This window comes from Struthio camelus, chromosome 16 (genome assembly GCF_040807025.1).
Source record: "Struthio camelus isolate bStrCam1 chromosome 16, bStrCam1.hap1, whole genome shotgun sequence".
NCBI lineage: Eukaryota > Metazoa > Chordata > Aves > Struthioniformes > Struthionidae > Struthio > Struthio camelus.
Window position 1 is genome coordinate 13,158,754 of NC_090957.1, and position 21,207 is coordinate 13,179,960.

Sequence of the window (21,207 nt, forward strand, 5' to 3'; positions counted from 1 at the left end):
CACTTCTTGGAGATAGAGTTCTATAACAATTAATTAGTTTCCTTTTTCATAAAGTTTCTTCACCGGCTTGTTTTGAGACTAGCTGGAGTGAAGGTTAACAGTTCCATAACTAGCCTGAAGAAATGCCAACATGTTGTTCATTACTGAAATATGTCTTGTTCTATTTTGTAGTTGACAAGAATGGTGATGTCTGCATTTCAATTCTTCATGAGCCTGGAGAAGACAAATATGGCTATGAAAAACCTGAGGAACGCTGGCTCCCCATTCACACAGTGGAAACTATAATGATTAGTGTAATTTCTATGCTGGCGGATCCCAATGGTGATTCTCCTGCTAATGTTGATGCAGCGGTAAGGTTTTTCTTGGTCTGCAATAGAAAGCTAAACTCCTCGCTGTGGAGTTTTGCTTCTGGTATGACAAACAGCGTAGTAATTTTTTTTTTTTTGGAAGAATCTTTTATAACTAAGCCAGCGCTACCTTATTACTGAGAAAAGCACATGTGCTGTGAAACATAATTGCTACTTAGTCCTTACAACTAATGAAGCACACTGTTAAATTTCTTTCATATAGATGACAAGGTAAAGATGCTATCAAACTTCATAGGCAGTCGTTTAATTTCTCCTATGCAGTAATGCATTTCTTTGGAGTAAATTTGTGCTCACAGGGTGGTACCTGGGGGTAAATTTTAGCTCCCTTCATCTTTATTTAAAAAAAAGTCAAGGAAGCTGGCTGTCCAAAATCCTATATGGCTATATACAGCTGCCAGTTCCAACAGCTGTTAAGTTTAATTGCAGAAGTTTCTAAAACCTGTTTTGATTCTCAATATGTTACTTTTCTAGAAATTTCCTAGACAAAACTTTTACTACACTACACAAGATGGTGATTTATTGATTTGAACAGAAGGAGAAAAAGGAATGGGGTGCCTCAGTACAATTGTGTTGTATTTGTCTCTGTAAAGCAGTCCTGCTAAATCTTAGGTTAAAGCTGCAGATTTGGTCTGTGCTTTGAAAATGCAACTGAAAGCTTCATTGAGCATCTAGCCTTTGGCTCTGAAGAAAGCCTTACCCTAGGCTTGCTAAGGAGTGAGGGAGAATGGCATGGATTAGGGTCAGAAAACCAAAGCAAATCTGCAGTAAGGACTTCTGTCATTAGGGGGACACTAGTGTTTCATGCAGCATAGTGTTTCTGGAGTGTGGCCTCTGCTGCGAGGTTCTATAAATACAGTTTTTGGTTATCTAAAAGAGCTGCTTTTATAGCAGAATAGCAGTTAGGCTAATAAGTGTTTGTGGTGGGGAGAGAAGAATTCTCACTGCTGAGATGTGCTAACTTTCATTTAGATTACTATTGGCATACAGGTCAACAAAGACTAACACATGCAATATCGTTAAAGAGAAGTTTAGGGGTTTTATTTTAGGTTTTTTCTTTTTTTGTGTTTTTTTTTTAATGGCATTGTGAGAATGAAGAGAAGGGAGATGGTAGTTGGAAGGTGTGAGGATTTCTAGAAGCGTGTGAACTGCTTTGTGAACTAGCCTAACTTTCCTAAAGTAGGCAGGAGTTTAGTTTCCTGAAGCCTTTGATCTGCAATGTTGATAGTACTTCCAAAGGTCATTGAGCTCATCTGAAAAATAATGGTGGAAACAGTTGTATGTGAAACAAACATAGTGGAGGAGAAGGGGGAACTAAGTTGTAGTGAAGAAGTCCTCATCTAACTTTCTTGTGAGTGTTGGACCTCCCCTTCTTGTGTCATGTTACTGGTGGAAACAAATATCCAGGACATGTGAGTGTTTCCTCCTGGCAAGCCTGAGAATACTGGAAGAAGCAAACAATTAATGAAATGCTAAAAGTACAGTTAGAATTTCTCTGTTTGCAAACTCATGTACGTTGAATGTTGCTGACCAATACTGGAGAAAAGCTTATATTTTTAGCTTTGCTTATCACCCTCTTGGCATCATATCTTTTGCAGTCTTTTCCTGTATTGTACCTCTACTCTGTCAACTATTCCAGGGGTGACTTTCCCTCTGTGTGACAGATGTTAGAGCTAAAGCTATACATGTTAAAGGAGTCATAAGTTTATCCACTGGTGAGTAGGTCTCTGAGCCTTACGGTGAAAGTTGAAAAAGTCTAAAGGAGACACAGCATTCCCTACCCCACCTTGAAGGAACAAGAATTTAAATCCATCTCTGACTACGAAGACAGTATTAAGGCATCAGTGGTGGAATGGATGCTAGTGACCACAGCAATAAGAGCTGGGGGGAAAAATACCCGCTTGTTAGCGCTCCAACAGGCATTGTTCAGTTTTCTGTCTCTTGGAGTGGGGAAAAATACAAGGGACAGGAGCCTGAACAAACACCGCCAGAGGCGAATAGAACAGTTCACTCACTACCTGAGTTTTGGAGAGGTTGCTGTCAAATAGGGAATGTCACTTGCAATTTCATTTTGAACGCTTAGATTTGTAGCTCTGTGAAACAAAGGACGTATCTGAAGCTAGGAAGGCGTTAATTCAAAGCTTTTCTTGGCCTTAAGCCCTCTTGTGTAAGCTGCCCTGTGTCTCCATCCAACGAACTGAATGCTTGCTGTATTAATTGCTGGAAGAGGAGAACAAATTAGTTAGTAGCCTTGTTTTGTGCTTTTGCTAGAAAAACAAGACCTGTTGGGCTTGTCAAGATACTGACTGTGGCTGGGTGAGCTTTGAGGTGGTGAACGTTAGGATGTCTCAACTATCACTATCTTCTGTCGCTCAAATGTGCTATAACCTTCACCCCACACGGGATGAAAAAGTGTTGTCTGCTATGTTAATTCAGGAAAAAAGTGCAAGTATTGCTTATACCAAAAACTAACATCTCTATAACCTATTCTTGAACTAATGGGTTCTCCCTTTTTTTTTTTTTTTTGGCACTACTTTAGTGTCTCACTGTAAGGTAGCATCCAATACGTCAACCTTAGTCACATTTTGTGATGCTCCTGCACTTTAATCTGAGCTCCTCACGAAGTTGGCACGAAGTCAAAGTTTAAAACTGACTGCACTTCTTCCTGTGGGTTTATGGTGATACTATGGCACATCTCCAGGTTCAGACTTACTGTCTTGCCTATCTTCCTGTTTGTCTTTATCTTTGCTCTTCATCTATGCTGTTGTGAAATTGGGTACCTGTCACAATATGCATGTGGGGGTGGTCTCTGAATATTCTGTTAACATCTTCCTCATGAAGTCAATATCTTGCATCATATCTAAGTAGGAGTGGGGTTTTTTTTTGTGATTTTGGAGGGTGTTTTTTTTTTTTTGAGGACACTATACCTCTTCCAAATACTGTTAAGTTCTACAGCTCTACCCTAGAGTGTGCTGGTTAGATTGAGAGGGCACTGAAACTTGCAGAATAAAAATTGCAGAATAATTACTGGCTCCACAGAAGTTGCAGTGTGCCTTTGTTAATCACTGTAGCTAAAGTTAGCTTTTTATAACCTGTATGAATAGGTTCTAGTCTGTTGCTTCTAGAGCAAGCTGAAATAAATGGATTTCAGCTTTGACATTATGAACTGCTTGTAACCACCAGGTTAGTCCTGAAGAATGCCAAAGGCGGTTAGGCCAGGTCTTCACTGTTTTTTGGGCAACATGAACAGAAGCCCAGAGTGATCTCTCCTTCAAAGCCCTGAATGTCACAGGTATTTAGTGAATAGCTCAATGGCTGTAAACAAATTTAAGTGTTGATTGGATGACTGATATCTAGAAACATAAACACCAAGTTTCTTCCTGGAATTTGTACCTTGTTATGACACTGACATCTCAAAGCTGTCTATTCAATTGCAGAAAGAATGGAGAGAAGACAGAAATGGAGAATTCAAAAGAAAAGTTGCCCGCTGTGTAAGAAAAAGCCAAGAAACTGCTTTTGAGTGACACTTATTCAGCAGCTAGTAGCTTCACTTTTTTCAGGGTAAGTATCCCTCTAAAGTAGAGTCAGTCCTCTGAGTAGAGGGTTTTCTGGATTAGCAAGCGTTGCTGAGCTCAGTGTGTGGCATTTTTTGTTTGGTTAGTTTTTTTTAACAGCAAAAAAAAATTTCTTCTCACCAGCTTGGTTTCAGTGGAGTTCTTTGGCTATATTTTATACTAAAAACTTCATGGTTAAGAAAATACTTAAACTTTGCAGTGCACTAACAGCCCCCTCTGCCTACACTGGGGAACTTCACTAGTACCCTTCACCAGTACACTTCAACTATTCAGAAGCTGAAGTTCTCTTTAGCAGTATTCATTCTGCTTTATTAAGTGCTTAGGGACTTCTAGGGCTATAAAAGAAGGGAATACTCATTTCTTCATGTTCATTATTGTAAAGGCTACTTGTTTGAATCTTAGAAGCATCTTGTTTGTCTTATTTCAAGTTCAGACACATGCAATTTCTCTCTTGCAGATATTGGTGGCATGTTGCTTGTAGGCTTTATCTGAGGTTTTGGTGTAGTTGTTGAGAAGCTTTTTAGAAAGGATTGCTTCAAGGATCCATGGGACTTTTTCCTTTAAAAACAAAGGAAAAAAACCCTGCTAGGATATAAAAGAAGACTAATATGGCACTCCCATAATGTAATGGGGATGCACTGTACAAACTGCTAAAACAGCTTACTAAATGCTCCTGCTAGTTACTTTTTCCTATCTTCTTTCTTCACCAGAGTGGTATAGGAGATGCTTCCTCTATCTCCTATACTCTTGTAAGAATTAGTTCTGTCTGAAAAAAGGTTTATTTGTGACAGACTAGTATTGCAGTATCTCTTGTCTGAAGGAATGCTTTGGTTGAAATGAACTTTTTCCAGTATAGAAAAAGCATGAGAAATGCTTAGTATTTACCAAAAAGACCAAACAAAGGAACTGGATCTTACACAACTGTCCAAAACTACAGTGTAAGAATTGTTAGTGCAACTGAAAGTTTCCCTCTCTTAGAGAAAGAGGGAGTAGTTGTGAGAAGTACTTCAGAGTATTCTTGATTGACCTTAATTCTGTTGCCATATTAAAGTTGGCCATAGTGAAAGCATGTTCATGACCAATACTAGGTATTGGTTTCTGGAAGGCAAAGTCTTTGCAAAGTCTTGGTGACCCCTCCAAAGTAAGGGATGTGTGACCAGTTGGACAAGAAGGGGGCCATATAGTGGTTTCCAACAAATAAGCACGGTCTGCTTTGGTAGCTGTGGTATTCAACAAAGCACTGCTGTGTCATTTTGTACTGTACTTTGCTGTTGAATCAGCATCTATCATTAACAATAAATGTTGTATAAAAACTTTCAGTGGTAAGTCCTCAAGTGTTTTGCACTAAGCAGGAGTAATGAAAACTTTATACACCGCACTTGACAAGCGACTCAAAGTGATAGGAGCTCAGAAGTGTGATAGTTGGGCTCAGATAAGCAGTGTGCTGAACCAACTCAAATCTCTCTCAGGTGATGATTTTGGATTTTATGCATCTTCTTTTTAGAGGTATGTCAAGTTCCCAACGAGCATCAAATATCTTTCTTGACCTAGAAACACAATTTAAGATCTTAGAATCGTTAAGGATCGTGAGGGGCTTTATTTTAATACATTTGATTTCTTTGTAGGTCTTCAATTGAGAAACATGGCACTGTTTTTTTTCCTGCACTCTACCCACCTATTGCTGGACTTCTGTTGTTACAAGTTGGCAAACACTGGCTGGAACTGGGCTGCAATAAAACATGCCAGTTATCAATGCTGACAAGAGCCTAACAAGTGCCAACACAAGATGATTACGCATTTTGAAATCTAATGAACTGCTTTAACCTTCAGGAAGAATTGTAAAGATGTGTACATAGCACAACATGATCCGGATAATATATATACTGTTCATGTACATCCACAAATACACATTGTACCAAATAATGCTGTCTGTAGTTAGCATAAGAATCGTGTAAATTCTAAAGATTTTAGCAGGTTTTTCTCTCCCTGTTCATTGTTTCCTATTGGTTAAAACAAAAACAAAACAAAAACAAAAAAAACAAACTTGTGAAGCATGTCAAACTAAAACCAATTAGGATAAAGACTTTTTTCCACTTAATTTTCCTTTGACCCACTGAGGCTTAATTAAAATCTCTTGCTTATTAAAGTTTAGTATCTCTTTTTTGGTTTTTGGAAATGTGCTCCCTTTTATCCCTCATCAGAATTTAAGATTTCCCTAATTAAACCCTGAAAGGATTTGCTATCAATTACTTGTGTCTTCTTTTACAATGACCTTTGTAGTCTCAAAGGTGCTTTTTTTTCTTTCCCCTCTTTTTTTTTTTTTTAAACCCAATTGCACATACTTCTTGAATTGGGTGTAGCAATAAAACTGGCCATGGAGCACCCTTAAGCGGCCTGCTGGGCTTTTGCCTTGCAAAGGACTTGACTGCTTTCATTTGGAAGTTCAGTTGACTAAGTTAGTCCAAGATAGGATGAGCTGCTTTTTCTGGGTGACTTTTTTTTTCCTCCCCTCCCTCTGCCCGCGCGCGCTCTCTCTCTCTCTCACCTCTCCCTTGCCTTTTTCATTGCCTGTTTGTGGGGCGGGGTGTGTGGTGGGGGGAGGCTTGTTTTTTTTCTCAAAGTTGGATTCAAGCATGCACGTCGGTAGGCTTTCAAATGACTAATTTCTGGGTTTGGTATCAAAATAGTTTCCCTCCTTATCCCTTTTCTCTCTTCTGTGGCCCTTCATATTCTTTGCCTTCTACTTCAGAGTTTCCTTACCTAATGTACAAAGAAAATTGCGATGTATATTTTCATGTAATTTGATTTTTGGAATTCTGTCACCTTCTGTAGTGAGTTCTTCCAAAATATAATTTTTTCCAATAATGTTGTGTCAACCTGGCTGTTTTCAGTATCTTAAATAGGAAGGGGGAATTGCAGTTAGAGCACAACTTACCCGAACGCCTACGTGGACCTAAAACTCAGCAAACACTTGTTAGACTTGACATTGTATTTAATCTTGAGGTAACAATTAAAGTAACCCTTTCTTTCTCTTTTGATTGTTTCCCACGGACAAATCCTGATCTCGGAGTACCTAGGCTTGGAAACCAGTTACTATCTGCAATAACTTTCTACCAAAGAAACTTGCAGAGGAACCTCAAACTACCTGGCTGCTCTCTGCTCCATCAGAGATGGGTTTTATTACAGCCTTTTGCAGCACAGACAGAGTCACTGACTAATAAATCAAGAGGTTTTAGTGTCATTAAAAGTCATCTTGTAGCAACCTTTCAGTACTAATTTGCTAGCAGGCTATACTCTGTTTTAGGTCATTATGCAATATACATACACCAAAAAGGTATATAGCAGGTTTCATGAGGGGTTAGGTAGAGTGGAAGATAGAAAGACTTGTTAGTGGCAAGGCAGGCATAGGGGATTTAAAAAAAAAAAAAAAAAAAAAAAAGCCATTTAGGTATACTAAAGAAGACACCTACGAGTGAAGTCATTGTTTTCTCCTGCAGTGGCTTTGGATAAACATAGATGTGTTTAATACTCATATTTGCCTACTTGGTAACTAAGTATTTTGAGAAAACATTAGTTAAATTTGATTTTAATTGCATGGCTTCCTTCCTTAGGCAGGCAGATGTATGCAGTACTTCAGAGCTATCTGGGCCTGGACACAATAGCTGATTTTTAGTTCCCATTTGACTTGTCTAAAATTGCTCGAGAGGAGGCTTCCTGCCAGCCAGCTGGCTACCATTTCATTTTTGTATTTATTTAAGACTTGGGACTGGGGTGCCACCCTTTCCCTAAGTATCAGGAAGATGCTCCTGTTACTAAATTTAGTAATGGCCTCGTTTCCCTGCTGGCCTCGTTTCCATTGAGTACCCAAAGAACTGGCAGCAATTGAAAATAACTGATACTTGCTGCTTTAAGCAGGTTGAAAAGTATTCTGTGTTTTCTTGCAAACTAACAAATACATACAGTCCACATCTGACTCATCTGTAAAATTCATAGCTTAAATCTTACTCTCTTAATTTGCTCTGCAAAAGAAGTACTTTTGGTTTTGTTTTTAAAGGGGTAGGCCTGGAAGTTTTAATCTTGCCTCAGTTGTATGGAAGAATTGTTAATCCCATAGCAGTGTTGGTCCCCACTTTGCAAATATAAAACTACTTCTGGTTTGCTTACCCAGATGGTTATGATTCTGCACAGCCTGGATAGTCCAAAGGAAGAAGCATTACTGTGAGATAGTGTTAAGGTACGTGAGCTGCAGGTTTGACTAATATTCGATAATTTAATTAAGAAGGTATCTAAGATTCTGGTGCCAAGTGTTCAGCTTGTTACAAATTTCTGGTAGGAGCAGAAATGGCCTACTTAACTTGGCTGCGATCACACTTGGGTTTTCGTTTGTTCTCAGCCCACATGTGTGAGGGCACAGCCATAGCAAGATACTTAGTGATATGAGAGCAGAAATTTCTGCTTAATGACCTCAAGATATGCACACCACTGAAGAGATACACTGATATAAGTAGTACTAGCGTACTTGTGGAACAATCAAGTAAACCAGCGTTCTTGTTCCAAGATCTTGCATCTTGTTTTTATGTAGATTGTCCGCATACTGGTTTTTTTACTTATCTGGAGACTCACAGTTATGGGTGAGTTGTTCTGTTGTTTTTTTCCCCCCCAATGCCTTGCAGTCTGCTTTCCAGATAACGCTGCATCACTGGGAGAAAAAAAGGAAGGGAAAGCATGGAATCTTAATTAATATCAAAATAGGATAGCCATCTCAATTTCTTTTTCATACTTCTCCGTGCTGCACCTTACACATCAGAGAAGTTCTTTGTAAAAAACAATAAGGCTATTAAGCTGTCATTCTAAAACTCTTTCCTGCTGTGATGCCTAGAAAATGCTTATTGAAACTAGAAGTTCAATAAATGGAGAACATTAATTCTGAAGTGATTATAAGTGTATTTTGTTATAGTCATTCTATTTGTAGGCTTTGGGGGATGGACTTTTTATTGTCAGTACCATCTGGTACGCTATTGCTGGTATGGTGCCATCACAACGCCAGCAGCGCAACGCTGCGAATCTTATAATTTCTTCGTATCTTCAGAAGCACATACTAGTGATTTCAAACCAAAACAAAAGGAACTTGGGTTTTAAAGAGAGGTGGTGATAAAATTGTTTCTCTCCCTGTCGGATTCTCAACAGAAATGACAAGACTGCCGATTCCCCAGACGGAAAACATGGCAGAAATTTTAAAACCCTACTCTGTGGCTACTAAGAAGTTTAATATAAGACCAAACCTGACCAAGCAGTAGCAAGCACTTCCTCACAATGACTCAAGATAATGGGTGGCACCCATAAGGAACGGTGTACATGTTAGTTATGTAGCAAAGCTGTGGGAAATGGGACCGGTATGTGTCATGATTTGTCTAGAAATCACACAAAAGTCTGTGGCTCTCCTAGGTCTATGCCCAATTCTAGTTTCACTGCTTTGTCTAAAAAAGGGAGAAAATTTAAGATAAGAAACAGAGCAACTTTGCAAAGGTCACTTAATAATGAAGTCCGGAGAAAATTATGAATTTGCAACACTGTGGACAACCTGTTAAAACCCTGCACTTGGATCAAGCAAACAAAAGCTGCCGGATACGTGTCAAACATTGCGATGTTGCTCTTGTGCACGGGCAGGAACGAGCGGGAGCACCGCAAACGGTCGAGGCCGAGCGGCGCTGTTCACGCGGCGGCAGAAAATGTCACTTCCTCTCCCGACTGGCTCTCTCCAGGGCTGCAGCCCCTGCAACCGGAGCGATACCTACAGGAATTGAAACGGTGATGACAGTAAAGATAAGGTGACCTCAAGGCACTGAAAACCCCGCTGACGCCTCCCGCTGCTGCCAGGGACGCGGCGAGGCGCGCTGGGGCCTCCCGAGGCCCGCTCGCGGCGCAGGCGGGAGCGCAGCGGGCGGAGCCGCCGCGTTTCCCTCAGCTCTGCAGCCCCCCTCGCCCGGGGACTCCCCGGGCGGCAGCAGAAACGGCAACGCCAAAAACGGCAGGGCCGCTCCGACACCGCCCCCCCGCCCGGCACGGCGCCTCGGGAGCGGGCGGGGCCGCGGGCAGGCGGCGGCCGGGCGCTACCGGGTCGCCGCGGGGCTGACCCGGCAGGGTTTCTCCCGCAGGCGGGGGCGGGCGTCCGGCCCGGGCAGGCCCCGCCCGTATAAAGCGGCGGCGGCGGCGGCGGCGCCCAACCTCGCTGCGACGCGCGGCTCCCGCCCAGAGCAGGCGGCGGCGGCGGCGGGGAGTTGCGCCAGTCTCGCGAGAACACCACGCTCGGGCGGCGCGGCGGGCGGCGGCTCTCGCGAGAGCGGCGGCGGCCACCGGACCCAACATGGCGGACGGTAAGGGGGGGAGCCCGGGTGAGGGGCCGGGCGGGGCCGCGGCCGCCGGCGGGTGGGGAGCGCCCCGGGCCGGGGGGGGGGTCTCCTCCCTGGCCGGGCTCTGCTGGGGGCGCCGCGGGCAGCGCCGGGGGCGGGGGCCGCTCTGCCGCCCCCTCTGTGGGGCTGGCTCCGCCCTGCCCGCGGCGGGCGGGGCAGGCCGCCCCCGAGGCGGCGAGACCCGCGGGCTGGCGGGGTCGGGCGGCCCCCGCACGGCCCCTCCGCGAGGGAAATCCTCGGCCGGCTGCGCGGGGCGCCCCGCCGGCCCCTTCCCGAGACTTCCCAGCTCGGGGAAGGGCTGGAGGCGGTGCTGCCTGCAGCGGCAGGGCCCGTGTCGCTGCCGCCGCAGCCCGCGCCTTCGGCTGGGGTGTAACTGAGAGGCTCTGTCCAGCCTCTTAATCACTGGGTGCTCGAAAGCCTCATCTCGAGCTTGGGCTCTGATTAGATCTGCAGAGCTCCTGGACCGCTCTCTTTAGAGGCGATCAGTTTTCCTGTTCCAAAATGTGCTTAACTGCCATCATGAGGTTTGAAAAAACACTTGGATGTTTACAGCTGTGCAGCTTTCTCCAAGACAGAAGCTTCTGCTTTTCCTCTGTGGAGATAACTGAGTCGGCAAACTGAGCTTAAATGCTTGAAGTTATAACGGAAATGGAAACTTTTAACTTCCAGTTTTAGAAGCATAGCCTCCCACTCCTAAAGTGTAACTTGCAGACAATAGTAGGCTTTTAAAACCAGTTGTTGAGGATTAACTAAGATGTAGCAAATGCTGATCTGCTGGCATGCATCAGCTGAGAAGACACTGCAGTCAAGCTTGCGTAACAATTTTTAGAGAAACTCTGCCTGAGCTGAACTGCCTCTGATTCTTACTTTGCTGACCAGTCAATTAAATTTGCCCTTGAGCCTCAGTGAGGCACCCCTGGTGGGCAGCAGATGTCAAAGATGTGCTTTCGGGAGATGTGCCATGGCTTTGCCCCTGAGACCCGCAAGGATATGAAGATGTGGTTCAGACTCCTGCTCTGCAGGATGAGCCTGCTGTCAATGCAGGTCTTGCCTCAGCCATCCGTACTTCTCAAAGACTCTTCCAGTTTGTGTCATTCTATAATCTTTGGGCTGAAAAAAACACAACCAGTGATAGCAATAAGTAAAGCTTGGAAAGCTGGAGTTGTAGCTTGTGTAGCTCAGGACCCCTCTTTCCTTAAAAGACTCAGTTGGAGGGATGTATTTTGTCCCTTCAAAGTACTCGTCTGCAGATGCACTTTTGTACATCAGCGGAATGATGGTATGAGAGGGTCAGCTGGGAGACAAAGGTTTAATGTAGGGAGCTTGTCAAACTGTAGTCTTCTGCTCAGAAGCCGGATGATTTTCCTGTGGAAATGTTGCATCTGTATACTGAATTAGATGCATTGCAATTACTAGCTGCAAATTGATTGAACAGTCTATAAAGACAAGAGCAGAGCATGCTTTGGTAAGAATCTGGTACCACCAATACCAGAGAAAGCTAGGTGATGCACAGGCATGGGTAAAAACTGTTTCATTAACACGCTGAGCGTAGGGCAGCAGAAAGTGTGCAGTAGTATTTTGGGATGGCTATTGGAATGAAGATCTTAACTGTGCAAAAAAAAACCAAGGAGGAACGAGGGAGCAGGGAGGATGGTGAAGCAGTAATCTGGACAGCCTTGGGAAGGAGGGGGCCAAAGACTGGAGCAGTGGATGAAGGACCTGACTTGGGAAAGGAAGACACTTATTCTTTTGCAATATTTCACTCAGGCCTACTTAATAAGGAAACAAAAGCTTATCCATACAGTTGCAATGACTGCTCTTGAGGGTGATATAGACAGTACAATGGGTTCCACCGGCCTTCTCTGTAGTTCTAGATATATGCCATCTGTCACCCGGTTGCCCGTTCCCTCCCTGCTTATCTCTGGACTCAGCTATCTCGCTGCTCTCAAGAGTATTTTTGTGCCTTCTCATATGAGAAAATAACACTACCCTATTCTGAAGTCCTCAACGTCTTTGTTATGAGACTTAAACTTCTGCCAGTTCATAAAATGCTAGTCTGTCTGCCAGGAATCTGTTAACAAACACTGCTTTTATTTTCCTGTCTAGCCATCTGTTAACTGTATACCTAGACTATGAGCTTAGGAAAGGAGTTGCTCTTTGTATGCCTCTCTACAGAACCCAGGCATCCTATTCATAGATGTGTAGATTCTTGTTTAAGTAGAGGCTTACTGCTATCTTCTGAAAATATAGTAAGGCATCTTTCAGTGTCTTTGTAAAAGTGTCTTAAATGTTTGTATGTATGCAGTAACTGTATGCTGTAGTTGAGACCTAGTCAAATAAGTGTTCATACTTACTGTGGGCTGTACTCTAACAAAATGATTGTCAATGTGGAGATACAGTGGTTATTTAAACTAAAAAAAAAAAAAAATCCACTTGTCCTGTCACAAATTAGAATGCTTCAGGATGGAAAATAGTAACAACAAAACTCCAAATTTACTGGCTTAAACGGAGACAATGCTTCTGACATCTGAATTTGAACAGGCTTTCCTTTAAGTAACGGTGCAATACCTACTTAAACAAAGGAACACTGTGCAGGGAAAACCTGGATTTCAGTGAATGTTGGTTAACTGGATGTCGAGGGCTCTGTGTTGAAGGTGCACCTGGAAGCTCCTGTAAGATTAAATACTATCTGAAAGTGTGTGATAGTAGCTGCTACACAACTGATGTGCATGCTCTCATGTGTAGAATAAGAAACTTTTGTTCTACAGCTCATCCTTGTAATCCTTACAGCACACAAATACCTGTCACTGAGGTAAAACAAGCTGTCAGTCTGAAAAAGTCTTCTCCAAGCTTCAGTTCTTTGAAGTACTTTCACTGCCAATAGAGTGATTGTCTTGGATCGCCCTGTAAACAGCAGGAAAATGAACTTGATTGTTGGTAATCTTGCATAAAACTTAAGCTGCTGTTGCTTGAGGCTTTAGGGTGGCTCTGGAGGGTGCCCCAGTGACTCTAAAATTATCTGGAGCCAGTGAGGTGGTTTTTAATATAAGGATATTTGAGATGTTGCCTTCTTGTACTGATTCTTTTTTATTCCCACCTTCATGCTGTCATTGCCTGGTCTGAAGATGCAGTATTTCTTTTAGATATCTGCTGTGAGGTTCAGCAGGCAGTTTCTTGTTCCTAGTGCTTGAATTCACATGGCACCTAAAAATCTCTGGCTGTATGAACAGCAGTGGTGTTCATACACCAATCTGCACAGCACTTCCCTGAAATTGTTTTTCAGTGTTATCAGCTCTTGGCTGTAATCAGACTTTTGCTCTCCCTACTGTAACAGCAGAGTTTGCTTTGTGCCACTGTTGACACCTTTGTGAATCAGTGAGGAAGGAGCAGTTCTCAAGAGACATGTCCTTCTAGTTCTGGGAATGCTGAAACTGCATTTAGGGGTTTAGATTCAGAGAACAGAACAATACTTCAAATGCTCTTTGAGGGTTGGTGTGGTGTTGCTGTTGGCTAGATTCTGAAAAACCATAGCCTGCTTCAGCAAAATAAGGAAAAAATATTCCAAACTAGGCAATGATACCTATTCTTGACTTTTAAAGAATGAAACTAAATAAATGGCTGGTGAAGGAAGTACATTTCAAAACCTGCTTAAACAGTATTAACTGAAGAGTAAAATAGGGTAAACTAACTTAATGGCTACTGTAATGGATAAACAGAAGGTAAACTTAAAAGGGATCATTTGCCACAGCAGTCCTTAGAGGAGAGACTAAATGAGGTGCTCTGTCTGCAGCTAGACCAGAGAAGGATGCTTAGCCCTGGGGGCGGGGGGGCCTGTGCTGGAGTAAGGCCAAGGCCTGCTATGCAGTTGAATTGCTTCCTACTGAAGCATAAAGAAAACTGGTCAATAGAGTTCAGTTCTTCAGCATTTATAATGGGGAGTTGCATTATTAAACACTTGAGAAAATTCTGTGGAACAAGGAATTTTGGCTAGTAGGGAGAAATCTTATAAGAACCTTTCCTACAAAATCATCAGTCACCTTCCAAATTTTTCCCCCCTCTCCTTCAACGTTGTTTTAGGACTGTCAGTGGGTTTGAATGTGTACCTTATCTAGAAATTTTCCTTGATGAAGGGGGATTGCTGGGGCTGGGGGGAATAATCAGTTGACCAAAACTTTAGCTACATGTAGTTACTTAGGCAGCTGATCCATAAATAAGCCTTTAAGTTGCGCTTTTTTAAGCGCACATACAGAGTTTTCCTTCTAGCAGCAAAGTAGGTTTTTGTCATATAGGTGACCTGGGATTCTTGTCGAGCTCTTTGTTAAGTGAACTAACTTACCACAGTGGTTAAGTTTAAGTGGGGGCCCCCACTTAAAGTGGGGGGGAGAGTTCTGCAGTGGAGTGGGAATACTTGGTCAGGGATCAGAGATTCCCAAATGCTGTTGCCACACTACTTCCAAAAGGAAGTAGCTGCTGTGGACTGAACTCTGCAGTGGTGCCTTGTCGTTGCAGTGCCTCCGTAGAAGAGTATGTACCAATAGCAGGTAGAGCTTCATATATCAGTTAAAAAAAACAAAGCAAACACCTATATTCTACCTGACTTCAGTTATACTCTTGGCTGGTCTTCTGAAACCAAGATTATGGAGAGCATCTGTCTTCCATTCTGTTGGCTGTTGCTTAAGGAGTTTGTTAGCTGGCAGCGCAAACGGTTCTAGACAACTTTACCCCAGAGTAGATGGGTAGTGTCACCAGCTGTTCTAATTAATGCTCTTGCTTGGTGCCTCAGCTGTAAAGCCAGACAGCATCCTAAATAAGCTGAATTAGTAGGTAATTGTTGTTGAGGGAGTCTGTCTTCTCTACCATAATTCTCCCAGTCATGGGCTTCCATGGGAAGCTTCTCATGTCACTCATAGGCAGGCTTCAGGAACTCTACTTATAACTAGCTGTTATCCATGCATTCTGACAACTTCGTTGTGTTTATGGCTAGCAGTGATAACAAATAAATGGTTTAATATTGAGTGTGTGATACTCAAGTACTGTGGAAGAAGAGAAAGCGTTAGTGCCGTGTAATTAAACTAATGTGAACGTGGTTGTAGAGTAGGGGTGAAGTCAACCAAAAATGCCAAACAAAGGTGTGCAGTGTTTCAGCCTTTCAGTAACAGTGCGTGTGTGTGTCTGCAGAGGAGGTGGCCAAGCTGGAAAAGCACCTGATGCTCCTCCGCCAGGAATATGTGAAGCTGCAGAAGAAACTAGCTGATACAGAAAGGAGATGCAATCTTCTGGCTGCCCAGGCCAACCAAGAGAATGCCAGTGACACTTTCATCAGTCGACTTCTTGCCATTGTAGCCGAACTCTATCAGCAGGAACAGTACAGGTAAGAAGAAACCTTTCTTTAGGGGAAGGAGATTACAGGAAGTTTCACTGACTTAATTTATTGATTTTAAAATGGATATGACTCTTGAGGCAAGAATTTTCTTGTCTCTGGTGCCTGATAGGCAAATAGGTTCCTCAGGTGCAATTGCAGCTGTAAGATCATGCTAAGATTGCGTAGCACATTGAATGCAATTTTTTGTATCAAGAGCTTCGGGTAGAAGTTTGTCTTTGAGGGCTGCATTTAAGAAAAGCTTAAAGAAAATAAGGTGACTGACAAAAAATGATCAACAGCTAAACTCCATTTGAACCCAAGTTCTATCTTAACATAGACCTCTGGCTTGCTTAGAAAATGCATTGTGTAAATTAATTTATTACAACTGTGGAAAGCTCCCCTAGAAAGGGTATGTCCTTGAAACAAGTGCTCTTGTGTGTAAGAAGCCCAATTAAGCTGACTTGTTTGGTTGTACTAGGTAGCAGATCTTGGGTAATGGTATAAGTGACTTAGTGGCGTAAATGATACTGTATTTTTGCATCTCGACATAAGATTCAGTTTCATGATTTATCTTCCATAAGCACTTTAAGGACCACCTTCAGTAGTCTAGATTCCTTAAATGATTTAGTTTGAGACCTCATTGGCATTTAGCAGTATCTCTCTGTCACTTCTAAAAGCAAAGTCAATGCAGTGTAGGAGGCCAGGTATATAAAGGGAGAATATAGTTAAAATAGTCTCTTCCTCCATCTCCTTGTAAGCTTCCCTAAGAAGCATTTGCATGTCTGGCAAGATAAACTTAGAGCATGTTGGTTAAAAAATGAAGCCTCTTAGCTTATGTCAGAGCTGAATTACTGCTTCATTGCTGTTCAGCTTTAGATTTAAATGCATGGAATAGTGGTCCAGTCATAAAAGGATGAAGGAAGCAAGTCCCAAGTATTTCATTATGTAACATCTCTGTTCATAGCAGCAGTTGTATTTTTCCAGGCCATTTTCCAAATCAATCTGTGTGGTCAGAACACTTACAAGCTATGGGACTTAAAAATAAGCTGGACATGTAGTTTTAACTACAAAGGATACTTAGTGTTAAGAGGGGTCAGAGTGGGATCAATGTCCTTGACAGCTGGCCTCTTGAGAAAGGGTGATTCTTGGAGTCTGCTTCATGCTCTGGACTACTGTCAAACACCATTCTCTTGCTAGTCTTACCTGAAACCTTTGATTCTTAGGTTGCAGTGTCCTCACTGTCAGCTAAGCTTGCCAAGTATTTAACCTCAAGATTGCTGGATTTTTTTCTTTACTTTATACAGAGGTTTCCTAGCAGTTTATTCTGAAATGAAATTAAAAACTAACAACAAAACTGAACCTTATTAAATGCTCATGAGACTCACTGCCACCCCCTATGCCCCCCCCCCCCCCAACCGATATATAGCAATCGAGTCACTTAGCAAAATATCAAACCAGTCAAACTTCACTGGTTCTCTCAAACAACTTGAACCTAAACCTGGATATCAGATGATAGATTCAGCATTTCCACAGTATCCTGTGGAAACCTGATAGGTATGTGTTATACACATATGTGCTTTTTTCTCTCTTCTCAGTGATCTGAAGATAAAGGTTGGGGACAAGCACATCAGTGCTCACAAATTTGTGCTGGCGGCACGCACTGAGACTTGGAGCCTAGCCAACCTAGTGTCAACGGAGGAGCTGGATCTGTCAGGTCAGTCACTGCTTAGTAGTGTGTGATGCTTTGATTATCTTTGGGCTGACTGAAAGGGCCTGCTGGGAAAGGTTACTTCTTACCCTTCAGATACTACTGTCCACAGAAAGTGATGCTTAATTCATTAATTATGAAGCTCTGTCTCTGAAACATGCTAATGAATTTACAAACTAGGTGGCAATGCTAGTTAAATTGGTCTTCTTTCCCATGAATGAATGGGAGTGAAGAATGGTCCGTTTCTAAACGTGGAAAAACAAATCTGTGTAGAGGAGCTCAACTTCCTTCTTAAGGACAAGGCTTTTGAGATAGTATGCATAACTTTGGAAGTGTGCAATGGAAATACACTGCTTGTTAGAGTAGGGGGAAATGAGGAGGAGTTTTGATCTTTTATAAAAAGTTATTTGCTTTTTGTATTTTGATACCTTTGCAAAGGAAAAAGGAAACATTCTTTTGTTTTGAAAGCGTCTTCTATGGGATGATGTTTTGTTCACCTGTAGCTGTTTCTAGCATGGGGCTAAATTGAGCAGTATTTATGCAGGTTGAACCTCTCGACAGGGGTAGTATAGAAGAGTCTTAGCATGCAATTAATTCCTTAACAATGAAAAGGAGAGTAAAGTTAAACAGGTTTGCAGGCTGACATGTCGACTGTCAAGCACTAACTTCACTTGCTGCTCTTCATCTTATCGTGAATCCTAAATGCAGCCAAACTGGAAAGAAGCAAGTCTCAGCAAGTCACTTGTGAGACAGCATAGGTTTCCCTGCAGAAGGATTTCAGGATCTTTCTGCAGCTGCAAGACAGCAGGTGCCAAGGAGCTCTCAAATTGAACACTGTCAGCACAAGACTTCTTTTAATCTATGGTGACTAACTTTGTTACAACTGTTTAGTGGCAGTCCATAGCGTTTCTAGCTCCAACTTCATGCTGGTTTGGAAGTCTCAAACATAGTTAGCCTTGCATGTTTAACAATGCAAATATTGCCTCATTGTAGCATGACAGTAGAAGAAGTGCTAGTGCTGCTTTCCACTGTGTAGAATTGAATTTTAGAAATTGCATCAATTGTACAAGGTTAGGGTATAAAGTAGTTGCAACAATCTGTCCACTTAAACTCTGTCAAGCTTTACTTTAAGGAGGCCACATGTGTTTAGAACTTGCAAGTTAAGATGGCCTAAACCAAAATACAGGCAGTATTCAAAACTGAATGTCTTTATAGCTCGTATAATCTGCAGAATTTCATATCCCCTTTAAGAGTAGAAGTAGATTAATCTTTTCTCTTTTTGGAAAGAGAAAGCACCATCTCGGCCAAGGCAGTGCTGATTACAGCTCAGGTAGGTTTCCTGATTACTTCAAGAACGTTGGACCAAAGACATCTGCCTTACCAAATGGGCTGCTGCTTAGGAGGTACTCTTCCAAATAGTACTTGGAATAGCATGTAGTCTGCAAATAACCTGGGGCCAGCTCTTCATCTAAAAGATGTTTTAGGGTGGGTAATTCAGTTAACTATTTATAGTTTTTAAGAAAAGCTAAACAGAACACCTTAAGGGACTGAGTTATTTTTCTAAACTAATATTTTTGTTATAATTTGTTATCTCTGATGTCTAGTAACCCTCACTTATATCCTTGTAAGTAGGATTGCCTTGTAATACTTCTGACCAGGTAACAAAGGCTCCCAGCCTATCAGACCTGTGCCTCTAGCAACCTGTGATGTAGGCTTCTATCACGTTAGGTGTAAAACCATGCAGGTTTGGAACTGGTGTTGTAAACACCTGAAGCCTAACCAGCTGCTTAAACCAACTCTTTTGCACCATTTATTAGAAATGTTTCCTAGCAGTTTGAAGTTACTTGTAGCTCTGAGAGGTAAGCTATGTTTATTAGAGTTCAGCTGTCAATAATGCATGGCTATAACATTAAAAGTGAGGAAGGGAGAGGTTTTTAAAGTGCAAAAGGAGACTTGGATATGTCAAATGTAGGGGTTAAATTCTGAATTTGGCCATAATGTGAGGGAGCAAAGGTTTTAAAGTGGAATCGCTGGTCTCTAAATATGTAGTATTTGTCACAGCAGGTAGGAGATGTTATAGGGCTCCCTACGTTCTGCACAGTGTTCCAGCAGAAGAAAAGGCTGTTACTTGAGTGATGCCTGCATTGCTGCTAGTTTTTTTAACTCTGGTCATTCTTGCCTCTGTTCTTGCATTTTGATCAAACTAAAGCAGTGCAATTTCAACCCAGCTATCTTTTTCCTGGTAGCTTTAACTTTAACAGTGAGGGGAATGTCAATGACTTGAATAGGTGATTGTTCTTTTGGTATCTTATTAATCCCTGTTCCTCTGTGCTAGATGCTGACCCAGAGGTAACCATGGCAATGCTGCGCTGGATCTACACGGATGAACTTGAGCTGAGAGAAGATGATATCTTCTTGACGGAGCTTATGAAGCTAGCTAATAAATTTCAGCTCCAGCTGCTTAGGGAAAGGTGAGTCTTGGTAAATACACTGAATCTTCTATTCAGACAAGGTTAGAAAGTCCAAGAAATAACTTAATAGCTGCTAGGAATTGGATGAAATTTTTCATTTTTAAAGAGAGACTTGAAGTTTTTAAGATGCAGCATGACATCCAGTAGATCACAGTAAATGAAGCCTTGCGTGATAACTTTTAACCATAGCAGTCTTTCTCATGTTTACTTTCCAGTTCCTCTCTCAGTCAAACTAATAACTCTAATTTGGCATTGAGAAGAAGTGGAAAGTAGTATGTTAATAATAAGCTCTGAATTCTTACAAGGAAGGAATTGTAAAGAGAACTCTGTAATGAGTCCATGTCAGGAAGCTTGTGGTATCAGAATGCTACAGGTGAAACTTTCTAGGTTAAACAGCTGTTTTGTGTCTCAAAATGGCAGGCTTCCTTCATAAAGAAAAGGTAATCATGACAGTACAATGCTCTGTCATTCTAAGGAAATATCCCGATTACGTTATCCTAGTAGGAGTCCGCTTATCTTGAATATGTCAAGCGCTCTAAATAACGGCTTAGATTTGTAGTGAGAAGCCTGAATGTGCCAAGTGAAACGTCTTCAAGTTTCCTGCAACTCTGAGGCTTTGAATTCAATCAGAGATGAAGTACCCTTTGATATGAAACTTCAGCCCAAGGGGTCTCGGGGGCTGTAGCAGCACTTAGCATCCTTACTTGATCTGTGCTTTAACAGTGACTCAACACATGAAGCCAACTGGATTATCGACTCTTCTAACCTAGAAGCTCCCATCTGTAAGGCCAATGCTAACACTGCCTTCAGATTTTGTACCAACATTGCAACATTATCTTCCTGTTGTACCACCCAAAACTTCAACAGGTGTTGCCTGGTCACAGTAGTCCAGCTACAATAAGAAAGCCCAAGTACAGTATGCTAATAGTTATTAGCAGATATCTTGGCAGGTATTTGCACCCAAAGGCAAGTATTATGTATCATGCTTATCTCCTGTTTGTCTTTTGTCTCGACTACCTGCCTGGAGATCACTGGCGTGCTTAACTTCATCTTCAGTTTGGGGTACTTGAGTTTACAGTAACAACTCAAAGTAATAACTGTAAAGCGTTTGAATCTAAAATTTTATAACCCTTTTCTTTAATAAAGTGAATGGCTGTATTTACACTTTTTTTCCTAGTTTCAGCACAAAAGCTGCTTGTCATCACTGTAGTCCTTAAGTAGGAAAGATGTCCATCTTTACAATAGTGAATGAATTGCAGCTTGTTCCACTGGGAGAACTAGGATGCCTCTCTTCACATGTAGACTGCAGCGCTGTT

At 42.1% G+C, this 21,207-nt stretch overlaps 2 protein-coding genes and 1 long non-coding RNA gene across 7 annotated transcripts in view; 2 read left to right on the plus strand and 1 right to left on the minus strand.

Moving 5' to 3' along the window:
* UBE2G1 (ubiquitin conjugating enzyme E2 G1) overlaps positions 1-6,976 on the plus strand; it is a 26,725-nt gene extending 19,749 nt beyond the window's left edge. For all 5 annotated transcript variants that reach the window (XM_068910624.1, XM_068910620.1, XM_068910623.1 and 2 more), the window contains 3 exons: positions 172-350; positions 3,803-3,926; positions 5,566-6,976. In XM_068910624.1, coding sequence (XP_068766725.1) covers positions 172-350; positions 3,803-3,889 — 266 coding nt within the window. In that variant the 3' untranslated portion in view covers positions 3,890-3,926; positions 5,566-6,976. The remainder of the gene's footprint in view (positions 1-171; positions 351-3,802; positions 3,927-5,565) is intronic.
* On the minus strand, positions 5,420-10,022 carry LOC138061337 (uncharacterized). The gene is made up of 3 exons (XR_011134974.1): positions 9,570-10,022; positions 8,105-8,156; positions 5,420-5,487 (listed from the first exon to the last, which is right to left on the minus strand). It is a non-coding gene; the product is annotated as an uncharacterized lncRNA (long non-coding RNA).
* A 94-nt stretch (positions 10,023-10,116) lies between these two features.
* Positions 10,117-21,207, plus strand: part of ANKFY1 (ankyrin repeat and FYVE domain containing 1) — a 34,393-nt gene continuing 23,302 nt past the window's right edge. The window contains exons 1-4 of the mRNA XM_068910617.1: positions 10,117-10,314; positions 15,529-15,721; positions 17,308-17,426; positions 19,756-19,891. Coding sequence (XP_068766718.1) covers positions 10,305-10,314; positions 15,529-15,721; positions 17,308-17,426; positions 19,756-19,891 — 458 coding nt within the window. The 5' untranslated portion in view covers positions 10,117-10,304. The remainder of the gene's footprint in view (positions 10,315-15,528; positions 15,722-17,307; positions 17,427-19,755; positions 19,892-21,207) is intronic.